This window comes from Colius striatus, chromosome 3 (genome assembly GCF_028858725.1).
Source record: "Colius striatus isolate bColStr4 chromosome 3, bColStr4.1.hap1, whole genome shotgun sequence".
NCBI classification, from domain to species: Eukaryota; Metazoa; Chordata; class Aves; order Coliiformes; family Coliidae; genus Colius; species Colius striatus.
Window position 1 is genome coordinate 41,425,348 of NC_084761.1, and position 18,211 is coordinate 41,443,558.

Genomic DNA, 18,211 nt, shown 5'->3' on the forward strand with positions numbered 1-18,211 from the left:
AAAGGCAGGTATGTAGAAGACAAAACTGACGTGTGAGCAGACACAGGCCACCACAGCTGGCTGTGGAGCTGCTTACCTACATGGCACCCTTCTGTACGACAAAAGTGGTTGCAGTCACCACTCACCAGTGCAGGTCTCTCTGCTCCTGCCTGCAATTACCTGCATAATTTTTACCATCTCCTCTTCTGGCATCTCTAGCATGATTTTGCTTGTACTGAGACTGCGAGGTAAAGGGAGAACAGCAAGATTCAGAGCCTGCTGTATGGTTCTGTAACAAGCCACTACAAACATGGTTTAGGCCCATCGGGGAACAAAAGACCACGACTAGCCTCAATACCAAAAACTTGAGAATTGCCAAAGGGCAGGGAGGGCTTACTTGCCACTTATGGTCCCCAACAAAACAGACCAGGCTACTCAGCTTGGGGAGGAAAACAGAAAATAATTTAATCCAACACCAACTAAAGCAAAACCATAAAACCCCAAAACATAACAAACACAAAACAACACAGAGCAGTACAATGATGAAGAGCACAACCAGCCCTTTAAGATCACGTTCTCTCCACCTCCTCCCCTCTTCCCAGGCTCAGAGCCCTGATCCAGGTATCTTTATCTCCTCCCCCTCTGAAAGGCCCAGGTGGGCAGGGAATGGGGGTTTCAAGTCAGACTATTCCTGATGGCTTCTGCTGTTTGTCTCTCCTCAGGCCAGGCAGGCTCTGCACCAGTCCTTCCTGCATGTCCATGGGGTACCTCACACACCCGGCAGCCCTGCACAGGCCACTCCAATATGCGTTAATTCCAAAGGCTGCAGCTCCTTTCTGCCTCTCGCATGGGTCTGCTCTGCAGCCCGCAGGCTCTCCAGCACGGTCTGTGCCATGGCCACCTCCTCACACAGTCCCTCGCCTATCCGGGTGCACTCACACGGAGCTGCTGGTGGCTCTCAGTCCTGTCATTGCCCTCCATGGGTTGCAGGGGCACAGCCTGCATTCTCGCCACAGCTTGCAGAGGGGTCTCTGGTCTGGTGCTCCTCCTTCCTTCCTCCTTCTCTGACTGTGGGGCCCACATGGTCGCCTCCATCTTGTACCACTCTTACACTTCCTCCGAAGCACTTCAAATTCCCATCCTTAGTGACGGCAGAGGTGCCAGATTGGCCCAGCTGGGCTGGAGGTGTGTCTGAACCCAAGAGCCAGGAGAAGTCCAAGAACTTTTTACCGGGTCTTCACTGCAACCCGCTCTCCCTGTTACCAAGCAAAAGCTGCTCCTTGCAAAACCATGACAGTTGTGTAACACAGAGAACCTCCCAGCATCCAAGAGAGAAGCAGAAACCATTTGCAGTTACTTTATTACAACTTAAAATAACATTTCTTCCAAGGAAGGATCACAGTTCTCTACCTTCTCTTTTTCTCCTTATTTTCTCCTCACACATCCACATCCAGTCAGGTAAGACCTAACTCTGCTGTGACACCCACCACCCAAAGTTTGGTTGGGTCTGTAGTACTTAATGGCCAAACTCTATGGATTTTGCTTAACAATAGGATTTAACTCAGTCTTGGTTCCTGTGTTCCTGAACAGGTCCCACCTGACTGAAGCACAGCAGAGCTGTTTCACATCTCATAGTCCCTATTTCAGCGCTGGGTTGTGCCTGGCTGTTTGTGGAAGCTCCTGATAACTTTTGTCCTGTGCTAGAAACACCTCTGCACCGCATTGTGGCTTTATTATTCTGCAAAGAAAAGTCTCATAGGCATTTCCTACACACATCCTGCATGGGTAAGAAGGGGCTGGGGCAATGTGAGCTAAGACAAGGCTCTGCAGGGCTTTGTAGCGATGCAGTGACTTTCACAAGAGTGCAAATCTGGGAGGAAGATGCAGACATAAAACTATTTTTGCGAAAGTCCCTCTGGAGTGGAGTGGCCGGTGAGATGCTGGCAGCCTGGGGTGAGGCTGGAGCTGCTGCTGGGAAGCAAATCATACAATCATTATGGTTGGAAACAACCTTTAAGATTGGGTCCAGGTGTCCAAGAGTGGAACCGGTAGAGGTGGTTTGGGGGACATTTGTTGGTATCATCTCAGATCTGAGTGCGGAAGCACAGGTCAGTGCCCGACATCTTCTGCATGTAGTCCTGGTCGAAGCGCTCACTCTGGGCCACAGTGAAATAGTTCTTCCAGTCTCCAGTGGTGCCTGGGGCCGGAAGAGATAGGGCTCAGAGGGAGCCCAGGCGGATAATGCACCGGGAGACCCCTGGGCCTGCTCACCTTTGCGCATGAAGGGGGAGATGCCCTGGTCCATGATTTGGGAGGGCACCATGCTGTAGTTGGTGGTGGGGTTGTCCCGCATGGCCTTGAAGGAGGTGTGTCGAGTGATGGCATCCAGCGTTGCCTCAGGCAGATCCTGCCCCAGGAACTGGGCCACCTTGGCAATCTCCCGGTGGAGGTCCTGCGGGACACAGGCCGAAGCTCACCTCTCCTGCCAGCCCCCAGCCCCCACGCCACCATCCACTTTGGTTCCTCACCTCTTTCAAGTCCTCATAGAAGAGGTAGAGGATGGGGTGATCCTTCCTCCTCTCCCAGTAGTCCTTGACGTGGTCATACCAGGAGCCATATGCTACTGCATCAGAAGAAGCCAGCAGGGTGTCAGTTGGTGACAGCAGCCTGCAGGGTGCCCACAGACACCCACGAGTGCCATGTCTCACCTCTGCCAGCCATGAACTCCTCCAGGTACCTGGCCCACGTCCCAGGGTGTGGGTGTAGTTTGTTCATCAGGTCAAAGTGGTAGAAGGAGACAGCCACGTCCTTGGCATTGCGTCCCATGTAGATCATCTGCAGAGAGCTCGGTGACATGTGGGGACTTGCAAGGTGCCAGGGGAGCAGGGCCCCCCTTATCTCTGCTAGATCCCCTCCAGGTGGCTCCCCTCTAGCTTGTTACCTTACAGCGGTTTTCCCAGAAGGATTTGGGCAAGATCTGAGCTGGGATGTGGGTCTTGATGATTCTAGGGGATGCCATGGCCTTCAGCTGCTCTGTGCCTGCAAGGCAGATTTCCCCCAGGAGTGCTGTCACTTCCCACAGACCAAGCCTGGCACCTGCTGCACCCCCGATCCTCATACACACACTGTCCCGCTACCTGCTGGCATCTTCCCAGGGGCTGCAAACTCCAGCATGGGCACCCGGTTCACGATGGCATCCTGCTTGCATTTTTCAGGGTCACCGCCTTTCAGGATCAGGTCCACGATCTCACTGACCCAGGTGGTGCCTGCCAAGGAGAGGTCAGGCATCTGCCTGGTGCCATTCCCACAACAGCCCTGTCTCAGGCACCTGAGGGGCACTGTCTGCTGGCATTGCCTTTTGGCATCCCCCCAACTCCCAGCCTGGGGGGCTACAGGTTGATGCCTCCCTTCCTGAGCACAGCCATTCTCTGATGCCCAGGGATGCTCACCAGATTTGGGGAAGGTGACCACCATGATGTCCTCGGGGCGGCTCTGGAAGGTGTCGATCCGCTCCCAGTCTTGGGCGAAGGCGCTGACCATGGGGATGCCATGCACCATGCACCAGGGCTGCCGCAGGTAGGTGTCCAGATCAGCCATCCTGACAGGGACAGGGACATGGACATGGCTGGCAGTGAAGAACATCATGAGCCCACCTCATTCCCCGAGGTCCCCCAAATCCCTGCCGTCCAGCAATCCCAACCACAGGAAGGAAACTGTCCCCTGCTTCCTGCCATCACAGGTGGCACCTGCCTCCCGTGGGGATTTTGGGGGCTGGCTGGCGGTGCATGGAGCACGGAGAAGCACAGCCAGTCCTGGGGTGCTCAGGTCAGCACTGTCCCAAGCTGGCAGCATCCATCTCGGTGTGTAAAAGCTCACAAGGGCTTTGCTGTGTGGAGTTCCAGGCTGCTTTGTGCCTTCCTCCGCCACCCAGCTTTGGTTTTGTACCTCCTTTCACTGCTGCGCAGAGGCAGAGGGAAGCTCGGCTTGCGGGAGGAGCTACGTGAGGGTTCGAGGGAGACAGGAACGGGGCGCGCTGCTACAAGGACTCCCCCCAAGAAGCCTTTCTACCCGCCGGCTTTCGGAAACGCCGGAGATGCCGGTTGCGAAATCCCCACGCTGGGACTTTCGGAAAGCGGCTTTGTGTCTCGTCCCTCGCTCCCAGGGGCTTGCAGGGACACCGTGACCCACCGAGCCCCCCGCAGCCCCCACGCACGGCCTCCGCTTGCAAGGCCGGGGCACCCTGAAACGGGCCGACCCCCTCGCCGTGGCCGCGGACTCTCCTTTACCTGCCGCTTGGTCTGGCGCTCCGGCAGGGAGGAAGCAAAGCTCGGCCTGCAGCTTCAGGAAGAGGGATTTGTTATTTTCCCTTCCCCGCCTGGAAGATGGGAGGCGCCTGTGGCGGCGGCGGCCGCTGGCCATAGCGGGGGAAGGGACCACGAGTGACCTCGCCCGGAGGAGAGCAGAGCAGGGCCCAGCGGGGACGGGGGCACGGTCCCACTGGGGACGGTCCCCAGGTGACTGTGGTAAGCTGTGCCGTGCTCAGCACCTCCGTGCTAAACACACGAATGGGGAGTGAGGGAAATCACAGCTTCCCTCTTTGCCCGTGGAGGTAAAAGTGAGGAGAGAATTCAAACGCATGTACTGCGGGGGGCTGAACATTATTCTGTCCCAGTCTGACAGTCACTACTCTGGACATCTCCAGCTCCTCGCGACGACACGGAGCTCAACTAGCGACATGTGGGCCGGCTTTTGTCACCGCCCCCCCTCCACTCCGAGGCAAAGATGGGTCCAAAGTCGCAGCTGATATCGTGCACCCGTGATATCGGGCCTGTTCCCATGATATCGGGAAATTTAAAGGTGTCAGTGGTGGGGAAATGCTCCTCCTTACCTGCTTCCCACTAGCTCCGGGGTGGGAGCAGGGAGGGCAGGCGAGATGGCAGGCAGGGAGGGGAAGCAGCTTGCCTGTTTGCAACTTTGAGAAAAACTCCCTGAATTGCCCCAGGGCCATATTCCCAGTGAGGCAAAACCCGCTGTTCAGGTGCCTGGATAATTTGCAGGCAGGGACATGCCTTCCCTGCCTGTCCCTCTGACCACATGCCAGCAAAATTGTGTGTACAAACCTCGCAGGCAAAGCCAGGAGCTGGGGAAGCACAGAGATATCAATCTGCATCTAAGTAATTGCATGGAAAGGATTTATCCCTGCGGATATCTCCTCACAGTGCTGTTGCTCTTCAGGAGTCAGATCTGGGTTGGTCCTCTTTAGAGATGAAACACTGAGACATTGCCTTGCCAAAAAAGCTGCAGTCTTGGAAATTTGAGAACAAACTGGAAACATAGCATAACATTTGAGGCTCCAAAGCAAAACCTTGCCCTCGGTGGGACAGGAACTGGTTTGTGCCAGTCATCTCTAAGCAGCGGCTGGATGCAGCAGGATTATGAGTTGTAGCATGGTTTTCCTACCCACCAAAGACAGTGATGCTGCTGAGCATGGCAATATGCTGGCAGGGAGGCGTTTCCCTTCACCTTTGCTCCTTAAACCACAGGCTGACAAAGCTCTGTCTGGGCCAGAGATCCTGAGGTGAGCCCTGCCACCACCCACTCTGTCAGGAAACTTGCCAAAACTGAGGCACAAAAGCTCCTGTGCATGCAAGAGCAGGTGCAACAGTGCTTCTGGGGTTTTTCCACTCTTCACTGATCTTTGCTCCTTGCAGACACCTTGGTAGGATGGGGCTGAGGTGGCCCAAGGTGTTGGGGCCTGTGGTGGTTTAGGGGTCGATGGCTGCCCTTGGTGATGCTTGCTCACCACCAGCTAAAAGTCCACCATGCACATCCACCCTCCTGCCCTCTGAGCATGGGGATGGCCCTGGCCACAGCCCAGGATTCAGGGGGGTTCAGCTCTCCCACCTTTCCCCTCAGGCAATGGCTCATTCTCTGGTTATCTCAATTTATTTCTGAGGAAAAAGCAAAGCATGATGATGCTCCATCTGGGCAGGCTCATTTTCCCTGCTGGGAGACTAGGGAGAAGTGGAGCCCTCCCAGGAAGGGGACGAGACCCTCATGCTTCTATCTGGAAGTGTAGGTCAGAGCTTGCCATGTGCTTCTGGTAGTGTTGGTCAAAGCACTCATTCTGGGCCACGGTGAAGTGATTTTTCCAGTCCCCAGACATCCCTGGGGGTGAGAAAGAGACGGGGGCAAATCCTGACAGCCCTGCAATATATGCAGCCACAGACAGGGCCTGGATGGCAGGGACTCCCCTCCCAAGCCCTCCACCACTGTCTGAACCCCACCTTTCCGGAGGAAGGGGGAGAGGTTGTGGTCCATCAGGGCAGTTGGCAAGGTCTCATAGTTGGCAGCAGGGTTCTTCTTCATCTCCTGGAATGAGGTGTGGTGGAGAATCCTCTCCAGCACCTCCTCTGTCACCTCCTTGCCCAGGAACCGCAGGATCTTCTGTACCTCCCTCCGTGGGTCCTGTGGGCCGGCTGACATGCAAAGGCTGCCATAAAGGGTGGAGAGGGGGGAAAAACCAGGGCACCCCTCCATCCCATCCTCACCTTTTTCATGTCCTCATAGAAGAGGTAGAGGAGCTGCTTCTCCTGTTTCTTCTCCCACCAGCCCCGCACGTGCTCATACCAGGACCCATAGGCTGCTGTAGGATGCAGTCAATGGGTTAGCTGAAAAGCAGGGTGGTAGGGGATATCCTCCCCACTGGCCTTTCGGGGTGGGTACCCTGGAGCTCAGTCCCCACCTTTGCCAGCCATGAAGGTCTCCAGGAACTCATCCAGTGTGCCAGGATCAGGGTGCAACTTGGCCATCTGGCAGAAGTAGTAGTAGGAGATGACGACATCCTTGGGGTTGCGGGCCACGTAGATGACCTAGAAACAGCCGAAGATGCAGCTGGAGGGTGCCAAGCGGTGCCCCCTCCCTTCCACCGGATGGAGAGAGAGGCATCAGTCACCCATGTCATTACCTTGCAGCCCTTGTCCCAGAAGGAGGTTGGGAGAAGCTGAACTGGAAGATGGGTCTTCACTAGCCGTGGTGACGGGGTTTTCTCCAGTAGCTCAACACCTGCAGGACAGAGGGCTTAGCAGCGTGAGCCCCAGCACCCTCACCCCCACCCCAGCTCAGCCTCTTCCCCACCCAACCGGGGGGCAGCCAGCTTGGGGGGCTCACCACCCGGTGTATCGGGGATCTTCATCTCCAGGAAGGGCACCCGGTTGAAGATGGCATCCCGCCGGCACTTCTCCACGTCACCATTGTGGTAGATCATGTCCAGGATCTCGCTCACCCATGTGGTGCCTGCAGCACAGGGGCAAGTGTGTTACGAGCTGTCATCACCTCGCCTCTCCCTGCACCCCTGCCCAGGACCACTCACCTGATTTGGGGTAGGTGGCGATGAGAAGATCATCTGGCCGCGCTTGGAAAGCCTGCACCTGTGGCCAGGCCTCGATGAAGGCCTTGAAGAGCGGGATGCCGTGCAGGCTGCCCAGCTCCTGCCTGAGTACTTCTTCCTTTCCCATGGCCGTTGGCAGGTCCCCGCAGCGCTGCCGTCCTCGCCGCTGGCAGCCGCTGTCACCTCGGGACGGGACGGGACGGGTCTTGCGGCGAGACGGGACCGTGCCCGAGGTCAGAATAAGTCCACCCGGATCACGTCACGTGTGGCGGAGGTGTTGCCGCTGTGGGCGGGGGATGTCCCGTTCCCCATCGGGACACCGCCGCCGAAGTTTTGGTACCGGCCACATGCTAAGCCGGGAAGGGAGCCTGTCATCTCCTCTCTCCGCCGCTTCAGCCCCCGCCGCGGGCTATCGGAGCCATAGCGCCAGCTCTGCCACCCGGGGCCCCGCCGGTTTCCGTACCTGCCGAGGTCCTGCGGGCGCGGCTGTCCCGGGAGCCCCGGCACCTCTGCTTCCCCGCCCCTCTCCAGGCGATAAACCCTAATAGAGCCGGCTCTGCCAAGGGGTACGGCACGTGGGAAGCAGTTAAAGGGCCAGCAGCAGGGGCGTGAGGAGGTTTTGGGCTAGGCATCCCCCAGGGCGGCATCAGGAGCAGCGGCGCGGTGCAGGCAGGGGCGATATGTCAGCAGCAGGTCGCGCCCGGCGCCGTCATCGTGTCACCGTGCCGGGACCGGGGGGCTGCGGTGCCACGCCCGCGGCCGCCAGGGAGCGCCGCCGCCGCGGGATCGGCGTGCCGGGGCGGGGGCGGAGGGAGCGCAGCGAGAGGGGCGCCGGGGCCGAGGGCCCCCCGGGCTTCTGCGCAGCGCTGTCCTGCCGGGACTGTGGTCCTGGGGCTCATCCCCGGGCGGCCCCGGGACTGTGCTGGTGCCGGTTCCCCGTCACGGCTGCTCCTGGTGCCTCCACTGCGTCTCTTCGCCCGGGTGTCCCGTCTCCCCCACGCTCCTTCGGGACGGCTTCTGCCGCGGCTGTCACAGTCCTGGCGCAAGGCGGCGCGAACCGGCCCGGAACGAGGCCCGGCGAGAGAGACGGGGTAAACCGGAGAAAACCAGGACAGACCGGGACCGTCTCCTGCCTTCTGCCCCCGCTCGCTGGCTCCGGTGCAACAGCGGGAGCGCCGGCCGCTGCCCAGTGGGCGCTGCCGGTGCTCAGTGCGGATGCCCCCGGGGCGGCGGAGGTCGGCACCACCCCTCTGGATTCCCCGCTCGGGCGGCAGCAGCTGCAGCGCGGCCTTCGGCGCTGCGGGTCCCCGCCACGTCTCGATTCCCACCACGGGTCAGCCCTTGCCAGCAGCTCCCGGTCCCAGCTGCCAGCCGTGTCCTCTGGAGGAGGTCTGGAAGTCTCCCGGGGCAGCCAGTGAGCCGTGCTGCTCCCGGGCTCCCTCCTCCCTCCACCGGCTGGTTTCTTCTCCCCAGCTCTTTCCGGAGCGGCTGCTGGAGGGCAAACCCGTCTGACTTGGTGCTGGCTCTGCCGAAGCTGGGGAGAGCTCGAGCTGGTGAGTGTGGGAGCTGCTGTTGGGGGGAACTGGTTTCTGCTGGGTTTCAGCCCTGCTTGGTGTCACTCTCGCAAACGATTTGCAGCAGGATCGTCTGCAGCCACCGTAGGGGCTCGGGTCAGCTCTGTCCTTTGCTTTTTCTGAAAACCTTTTTCAGCTCAAAACATACTGTGGTGGCAGCAGAGGCCACTCTAGGGATCCACATCAGCTCCTGCAGCACCATCCGTGACACAGAGAAGCTAGCCTGGCTTCTCATCTCCCTGGGCACCTTCCTGCAGCTCCCCACTGCCGAGGTGTTGCTCAGACTCCCCTCACCCTGCAGCAGGATGCACTCTGGCTACTGGAATCTCATCCCAGAGCTGTAGAAACAAGGTCCATGATGATTGCGTTGGTGCAGAGAGGAATAGAGAGAAACTCTGCACTCCAGGCACAGGACCCACAGCCCAACGATCTCTTTTCCCTGAACACTTTTGAACACTTTTCTCAGCACTTTGCACCCACTGGACCAGGACCAGGGAGACCTGTCATCCTGAAATAAGCTCTAGGATGCTGACAAGGTACAAGCTGCAGGTATCAGCCAGGATATTACCCTGATACTGGCAGAGAGAACAGCTTGAGGAAAGGATGGGGAACCCCCGGGTACTGGAGTGCAGTGATCTGGAAGGGCCCATTAAGGTGCACCACCAAGACCAACACCCCAGACTTTGGGCCTCGGCACCCCAGGGTATCTCCTTGGGCAGCTCCAGGCTGAGTTCTGCCCCTTGCTGGGGCTTTCTTGTGAAAAAAATAGATGGGGAGAGAGACTGTCAGGTAGGAGGCCAAATGGGAGCCCAGGAAGCCATTCCTGAGCCTGTGAGGTGACAGAGGTTGGTGTGAGGCTCTGGCTATGACAGGGAAGGCATAGGAACAGTTGTGTTCTGGAGCCAGCCACTCACAGAGGGCTGCTGGTCACATGGGGTCACATGGAGGACCCCCAGCACCACTGAAGACATGTGATGCTTTGATCTTAACAAGTGCTTCAAACAGAAATGGGAGCAGATCTGACTTTGTACCCATTCTTCCAAGGATTGGCTAAAACCCCATGGCATTGTGCTTCCTGGTTGATGGATTCAATCCTCTCAATAGCAATCAGGGCTGTACATCAAGCACCGGGTCAAGGCAAACGAAAGCTGTCACACGTGGGCTAACAGAGCAGGGTGATTAGCAGGTGTGTAACATAGAATATTTTCAAGAGAAAACTCAATTTTCCATTTGTTCCTCCCGAGGAGCTTCTGCCTCACCCCTGTCATTGAATGCAGCCCCCTCCACTCCATTAACTGCCCCTCACCACATTTTCGCCCCGATATTCCTTTTTTTCTTCCCAGTATAATAACCTCATGTCATTTTAAAGGCAGTTTATAGCTATAGGCAGGAACTAAATGTCCTTCCTTCTTCTTGCAGAACTTATATCAACACAAAACTTGTGGTTTATTTTGCATTTCCGCAATGTCCAAGCAATGCATGAACCGCAAATTGTTTCGGAAATCAGAGAGGTTTGGGACAGAATCAGACATGTCAGGGTGCCCTTCTCCTCCCAGGGCAGTCCTCAAAGAAGAGCTGGGACAGCCTTGGGTCCCACTAGCACAGCCTTTATGCTTGTCAGGGCTGGGGAGGCTGTGGTGGTTTAGCCAGGTGTCCACCAAGTCATAATATCACTCCCACTCCTAAACTGGACAGGAGAGAGAAATATAATGAAATATAATATGTGAGTTAAGGACAGAGAGATCACTCAGCAATTAGTATCATGGGCAAAACAGGCTCAACTTGGGGAGAAAGAGGTTTGATTTATTAAAGGAACAGGGAGAAGAGAAATAAAACAATCTTAAAACACCTACCCCCCACCCCTCCCTCTTCCCAGGACTCTCCTTCCTTCCCCCTCAGTGGCATCGGGGATGGGGGTTGCAGTCACTTCATTACAGTTGGACTTTGCCAATGTTCTTCTCAAGGAGAGGTCTCATCACACTTTCCACTGCTACAGTGTGAGGTCATTCACATCGGAAACAGTCCCTCACAAACTTCTCCAGCATGGGTCCTTCCCATGGGCTGCAGCTCCTCATGAACTGCTCCAGCATGAAGCCTCTCATGGGGCCAGCTCCTCACACCCTGCCCCAATGTGGCCCACTCACTGGGAGAACAGTCCTTCAGGTACCAACTGCTCCAGCCTGAGTCCCTCACAGGATCACAAGTCCTGACAGGAAACCTGCTCTGCTGTGGGCTCTTCTCTTCCCACAGACTCCCAGGTCCTGCCAGGAGCTGCATTCAGTAACTGCTGCTATTTCAAGTTGTTTTTCCTGTCGCCATCCCCATCTACTTGTGCCTGCCATGAGATAACCGCTGCACCTTCCAGAAAAATCAAGGACCTATAGGTCAAGTCAGTGCAGCTGTAGGTAATGTCGTGGTAGTTCATGTTCTGGAGACTTAATTGGTTTTGTTCTTTCAAGTGTTACATGTCAGCCTTACACAAAATGTGTTTGTGCTAAATAAGATATAAACAGGTCTAATTCTGTCTTTTGAGAGACAAGCTTCTTCAGTCATATTTTCCTTCTGTTATGACAGAACCAAGAGTTTTCCTTCCATCTGAAACAGAAAATGGTAGGCTGAAGCAAAATTAAACAGAGAGGAATGATTCACTTCCCTATTTAGAACAGGATGAGGATTTTAAAAAGAAGAAAAACCCACCTCAAAATAAAATAAAAAAAACCAGAAAAGCAAAACAACAAACCCAAAACTCACAAAACCAAATAAACCACCAACCAACAAAGACTGTAAAAAACCCCAAAGCACAGAAGGATATTTTGGTAGTCACCTTGCTGGTGCAGCTTCTAACATAAATGTTTTCCCACATGTGACAGTTAACCCATGAAGGCATGGTTTCAGGAGCAATTACCTTTGGCTGCACTGATTTTAATTGAGTTTGGTGATGCTGCTTTGCTTCAATTTCTGAAGAAAAAAAAAAAAAAACAACTCAGAAAGCTCTTCCTAAAGTCTGGCTGGGAGATGATGACATAGAGGTGACTGGAACTGTAGAAATCCAGCAAAACCTGAGCAAAATACCTCCCTGATGCTGCACCGTTTAGTTTGTCAAGGGAAATTAAATTCAGCTGCAGTCTTGTGGCCCATCCTCTTGGCCAGGGAAAGTAATTCCCCATGGTGCCTCTGCAGTGACTTGTTACTTAGCTCCAAGGAGAAGCCCTTCATTCAAAGCAATACAGTCCCACCATTTTCTGACCAACTTGATCTAATCTGCTTTTTATGGGAAAAGCCACTCTGTGACAAGAGAAGTCCTCTTAGCTCATCAGGTCTTAGCCTGAGGCAGCTTTGTTTTGTGTTCTCATCTTTGAGTTCCTTGAGTTATTTCTAGTTTACTGTCACATTTAGAGTAGTGTGCAGCATGTTGAAGAAGCTGACTCCTAGAAAATCAGTGAAAAAGCAGCACCTTGTCCACTCCATCATTTTACGCCCTCCTCTATTTGATTTAGTGCTGTAAAATGTATCAAATGCCTGTTTATCCACATTTGTCTATTGTTTTCTTGGAGAACCTTTCCCTTCACTGGCAGCATTGCTGAGGAGACCAGGACTGGGATGCCAGATGGGGATGTGCCGTGAGCCTGCTGGTGGCCAAAGGGTCACCTGCTGCACATGGGACCAGGAACTCAGGTGAGCTCTTCTCAGCGCAGTTGTGCTTTTATGAGTATTCATGGGCTTATGTTCCCCTTTTTAATGGTAGATGATTTACAGGATCACAGTGGGGAGGTTGTTCTCCAGCAGATGATTGAAATGCTGCATGACCTTGTGTTTTGAAGGGTCATTTAACCTTTGAATTGCATTTACCCTTATGGCTTTCAAGTCAGCTATCTCAGACACTCAAAGCAGGGCCCCAAAAGACGTATTTTGGCTTACTAGCTCCACCCACTTAATTTTTACTATTCTTGGCTACTCTCTTCTCCTGTTCCTCCACAAAACCAGCTATCAATCCCATGGGAAAAAAAAAATGCAAGCAGCAGAAAGTTTAACAAGACTTCTACCAGAATTTTCCTACAAGTTACCTGCTCAGAGGTCCCATTGCCATTACTGGAGTCCTTGGCTTCACTAAGTTTGAGCTGTAAATATGCTACTCTACAGCTGGAACAACATCAGAAAAATACTTCTTGCCAAGTGTTGGTCATATGGCTTTCATTCAAGCTTTGGGAAGAGTGTGACTGATATGACAAGGGCTTCCAGCTCCTAAGATCTTTCATGGAATGACTGCTGAAAACCAAACACTGCAAACATCTCGAAACGCTTATGTGATTTCCCATCATTAAAATAGTTGGTGCCTTAAAGGGCACCTTTGGGACACAGCATTATACATTTCTGCTTACAACCAACATTACAAGGAGATCCAGCTCTGCAAAACTGTATCAATATTGTATGTCTGTTGAGCCCTTCTCCCTCACTAGCGTACTGTGTCCCCAGGCATGGAAAGAGGGACCAGTTTGTCACCACTGCATATGACAGAGCACATTATGTCCTTCTAAGGAAATGCCATTGCATAGCCATTCCAACTCCTGAGAAGCCAGAGAAGTGTGGACATGCAGTGTGCCTTGATCTGATGTGTTGTTTCCCAAGAAGCCTAATTTCACCAATTCACATTTGCAATCATTACAAATAATATTTGTCTCCAAAGTGCTTTGGGGGAAACAGGTAATCCAGTCAGGCAGAAGGAGCCAGGTTGGATAAGATACAAGAAAGAACCCTTCAAAGACAGAAGCACAACCCAGAAGAGTGAGGAAGGGCACCTGAAGTACCAAGAGGTGGTACTGGGAGAGACGAAGAAAGAAACAGCATTTAACCACCACAGCTTTTGCTCACTGCAAATTTTAACTGCAACATAAACCACGTTGGGCTGTCCCCAATACCTCCCATGCAGCCAAGGGGTTAGGAGGAGGGTTGATGTGATACTGAGGTGGATCCAAGCTGCTCACTGCTGTATGAAGAGGCAGAGTGTATAACTTGGGCTCATGACCTGCACTTCCAGCAGGTTCCAGCCACTGCTGCCTCACACAGCCTCTGCTCAGCCACCGCAAGGACATTCCTGTAGGATGATTTTTGGCCATCCTCTTTTCCAAGAACCCCTCAGGCTAGTGAGCTACAAATGTCTTGAAGAGTTTCTGGGGGAAAAAGAATTCTGTTACCTGGCCTTTTTCCCCTGGGCAAGATATTGAGTGCCCTCTGTTTAATGAAACCACTTGGCATTCAGCCCACACAAACCACAAATGATATGTTCTCACCTGAAGGGAATAGTGTTTCACCTCCACACATGCAACAGGTCGGTTTTATTAAAAGCCCCTTCAATTTTAGACATTGTAATTCATTTCTTTTGGCTCATGGAAGCCTGCTCTGCCAGACGAACAAGCTCAACCATGTCCAGAGCTACCATCCACTTCAGTTACTGTTTCAGGTCCACAAAGGATGCAACCCTGTTATTTCTCCAAACAAACTCCACCTTGGTCTCAAAGAGACTGTCATGTTCCCTACAGTCAGAGCAACATCAAGTATCCTATGAAGACATCAGTTGACGTAAAATAAGCCCCCAATTTTGTGTCCTTCATACTGTCCTGTGTTGAACTGATCTTAAAAAAACCCCACAACTACAAGCTCAAGGGATTCCTTTCTGCTTAAAGGCACATTTCTGACACCCTGCTCTGTTTGCAAATTGCTTCTTTTTCAGGTGATGCTTAGGAGCAGGAGGAAGTGAAGCTTAAACAGCAGCTCTCCAGCAATATCCCCTAGTTTTGCAGTTTAACAGACAGTTCAGGTACCCCAAGAGATGAGAGAATGCTCACCAATGCCCTCCCCACAAAGAGCTCTTCCCTTTCTACAGCTGCCATCCACCATGGCTGGAAGACAGCCTCAACCTCTTTGGCTGCTGAGCTGAGGCAATTCTGCTATCAAGGGGATACTCAGAAAGCATGGCCCAGATGACACCATCTCCCCCAAAAGCCTTTTTTTTTGTTTTTTTAAATCAAGAGTCATTTGTTTAAATAAAAGCAACAGTCATGCTTCTGGAATTAAGTTAACCTTTTTAATAGTGAAAACATAAAGTAATCTGAGAAACAAATGACAAATGAGAAGGCTCATCCCCAGCTCACCTTCCCAGGGAGTCCTGCTCCTGGCATCTGCTGCAGCTAATGCTGTGCTGGGACTGTGCCTTGCTCTGTCCATGCCTTGAGGACCTTGAGGAGCTCTTTGTCTCCCTGCCTACAGTTCCTCCAGCTGCTCCAGACTCCTTTCAAGCTCTCTTTGCTGAAAGTGCACAGGGACTTCACCAGGGCTTTAAGCAGCTCTGTCTCTAGCACTTTTTGGGCAAGCCATGTTCAGAAGCGGGGAGATGCCTGGGACAGCCTGTCTCATCCTGGCATGGGGTGAAACAGGGAGAGGGGGACCAGCGCAGCAGATACTGTCCTGCCAGTCTGACTTTATGAAGGTTGCTGTTGTGCTGCACAATTAAAAGTGCTCTGTGTGTGCTCCTTGGAAAGCTCTGGCATTGTTCTTGCTGGCTTCTCTGCCACCTGGCTTCTCTGTTTGGTTTTGTTTATTTGTTTGTTTTGGTTTTGTTTTCTATTTTATTTTGCAGAAGCCAGGCAGCCATATGCTGCAAGCCAAAGGTGCTTTCAAGTCTTCTTGGGTCTTTAGGGATCCAGCCCCTCTGCTACAAGACAGTTATTTTATTTGACTCCAGGATTTAATATATACACTCTCTTCACCCTGGGACAGGTTCTTCTGCCATGTCTGTGCCCTTTGCACCTCCACATTACTGCCCCACCAACCCCCTTCCTCCCACCTACTGTGCTGTGTGCTAGTGTGCTTGTTCCTTATTCTCCCAGGATTTGTGCAGAAGCACACAAATAATCCCACTAGCTTCATTTCCTTGTAGCCTGCTGACAACATTTCCCAAGAGTTTGTCCAGGAGGTCACTGCCACCCACAGCCACACTGCTCTGGTGTTGCACTTTCTTCCTGACTGCCAACCTCCCTGTGCCACCCAAAGTGCTGCCAAACAACCTCCTGGTCTCCCCAGGTTTATCCAGATAAGATAAGGAGAGGAGCTGGTTTCAAGGTCTTTTTGTTTTCTCATTTGGTACCTTTCCAAATTACAAGAGAGCTCCTAGTTTTTCAGTGAAACCCCTGTTGTAAATGCAAATCCGTGGGCACAAAGCATAACTGTGTGGATGTTAGCACCTTGCTGGCCTGCACCAGACATGACCTGACAGACAGCCTGGGCAGGAACAGGGGGTGCTGCTTCTCCCCATCCTCTTTATCCCATCAGACAGGTATGTCCCGTGCCAGGCTCAGCATGTGATCAAGGTGCATCAGCAAGATGTGTCAGGCTGGGAGCTGAGTGAGCTCCTCAGCTGCTGACTGTCCAAGCTGTCTGACTTCAAACCAGCTGCACTACTTGTGCTCCCTTGACTTTCCATGAGGCTGCCTTTGATGAATGCAAGAGCTGAAAGCCTGCCTCGTTTTTCTTTGGTAAAACAAGGCTGGCTGGGCCTTTGATCATCAAAGTTTTCCTCTTTGGAAGGAGGCAGAGCTGTCTAGTCATAGGTTCATTGATTCCCTGCCCAGCAGGAATGTTTGCTTGGGCACAGCCAAGCCGCACCTCTGATGACTGTAACAGGCAGCTCTTGCTCTCTTTTCATATACTATCAGCTGGGTTTATCAGAGTATCAACACAACCTACCCACTCCAGGACTCCTCCCTCCTGGCCAGCTCTCCCTGCAGAGCAGGCAGAGGCTGCATGGGAGCTGAGCTCACCTCTTATGTCAAGGAATCTTAAGAGCAGATTTAAAGCTGCTTATTTACTTTTTTGGTCTGTGCAGGAAGTCTGAGCTAAAAAAAAAAAAGACAGGAGTGTAATTACTCTGTCACGCCTGCATTCCTGCTCCAGGTTCAGGAGGGAGGGACTCCTTGTCAGAGCCAGGAAGAGGATCTGATCCCCGGAGATCATTGCCACAAACACGCATAACTGAAACCTGCAGCCATGCTGAAACAGATATTATCGGACATGTACATCGATCCTGACCTACTGGCGGAACTCAGTGAGGAGCAGAAGCAGATCCTCTTCTTCAAGATGAGGCAAGAACAGATCAGGCGGTGGAAGGAAAGAGAAGCTGCTGAGGACAAGGCTTCAGCAAAGAAACCACCGCTGAGAAAAAGTAAGTCTCTGCTTGCTGGCTGCTTCGCTCTCTCACCCAGCTCTGGCCAAGTTCTGACTGCTCTCTAGAAATAGCAGATAATATGTCCCTGGAGTAATTTCTTCTCCCAAGGACATATCATAGCTGTATTTCCAAACCGTAACTAGACTCACCTACGATGGAATAGTTTTGGTCAGGCACACAATGGTTTTTACTCCCTAGCCTAGATGCTCTGTCCTCAACCAAATTGTTCAACTCTCCTAGCTGGGAAGACAGGACTTATTTGTCCCCAGGAGATGCAGCTCATTAAGTGTCCTACTAAATGGAGCCTCTGGATTTGTCTGTAAAATAGCCATGGACTTGAACATCTGTCCTGGGGCATCAGATCTGCAGGAGGATTCCCCTTGTGCCTTTAGACCTATGTCTCCTTGCCAGGATTACAGAGAGTGCTGGCTCCTAGAAACACAGCACTCTTGTCCCAGCTCTCCGTCATGTGCTCTGCTTGCACGTGGTTCACCCTCACACAGTTTGGGGAAGGCAGTGGCAAGGAATTAAAAGAAGAAAGGAAAAAGTGGTGGGTCTACTCCTTTGCCCTCAGATTCAGAAATGCCTCCTCCACTGACCTGGCCTCAGTACTATGAAATGAAAAGGCAGGTGTGTGCTGTGTCCCGTCTGAGCTGTCCTGACACACAGCTGCTTTCAGGGAGGTTCTGCCAGGGGCAGCAGCCAGGAGGGCCCAGCCAGTGGGACACAGGCACTGCATGGAAGTGCCAGGTGAATGGTGTTTCCCAAAGGTGTTTGCTGCTCCTTTTCCAGCCAACAGGAAGTCAGTGACGTGGAAGCTCGGAGCTGACAACGATGTCTGGGTCTGGGTGATGGGCGAGCATCCTTCGGATAAATCATACGCAGCCATCTGTGAAGAGATCCAGGCACAGAGGGCGAAGCAGTTAGTGGGAGAGCAAGGCAAGGAGGGCAGGTAAGCACCCTTCAGCCAGAGGGCTTGGTGGGCAAACACAGAAGGGAAGGCATTTCTGGGGACCCAGAGGCTGAAGTCATTTCTGCAGGGGCTGTGGT

General features: G+C 53.1%; 2 protein-coding genes across 3 annotated transcripts in view; one reads left to right on the forward strand and one right to left on the reverse strand.

Annotated features, from left to right (window-relative positions):
- Positions 1-1,322: 1,322 nt before the first annotated feature.
- LOC104549470 (uncharacterized) lies at positions 1,323-7,856 on the reverse strand. Its single transcript, XM_061993186.1, has 15 exons — positions 7,352-7,856; positions 7,150-7,275; positions 6,947-7,044; positions 6,725-6,851; positions 6,531-6,625; positions 6,267-6,447; positions 6,036-6,147; positions 4,048-4,317; positions 3,429-3,577; positions 3,117-3,245; positions 2,921-3,018; positions 2,688-2,814; positions 2,508-2,602; positions 2,251-2,431; positions 1,323-2,176 (listed from the first exon to the last, which is right to left on the reverse strand). Exons 1-15 carry the CDS (start codon positions 7,494-7,496, stop codon positions 2,064-2,066), a joined length of 2,046 nt encoding a protein of 681 aa, XP_061849170.1. The 5' UTR covers positions 7,497-7,856; the 3' UTR covers positions 1,323-2,063.
- Positions 7,857-8,164: 308 nt separating this feature from the next.
- SH2D4A (SH2 domain containing 4A) overlaps positions 8,165-18,211 on the forward strand; it is a 39,025-nt gene continuing 28,978 nt past the window's right edge. Inside the window, exons 1-4 of one of the 2 annotated variants that reach the window (XM_061992205.1) lie at positions 8,165-8,922; positions 12,498-12,618; positions 16,891-17,158; positions 17,954-18,113. In XM_061992205.1, coding sequence (XP_061848189.1) covers positions 16,984-17,158; positions 17,954-18,113 — 335 coding nt within the window. In that variant the 5' untranslated portion in view covers positions 8,165-8,922; positions 12,498-12,618; positions 16,891-16,983. The remainder of the gene's footprint in view (positions 8,923-12,497; positions 12,619-16,890; positions 17,159-17,953; positions 18,114-18,211) is intronic. The other variant, XM_061992206.1, reaches the window with a different exon arrangement.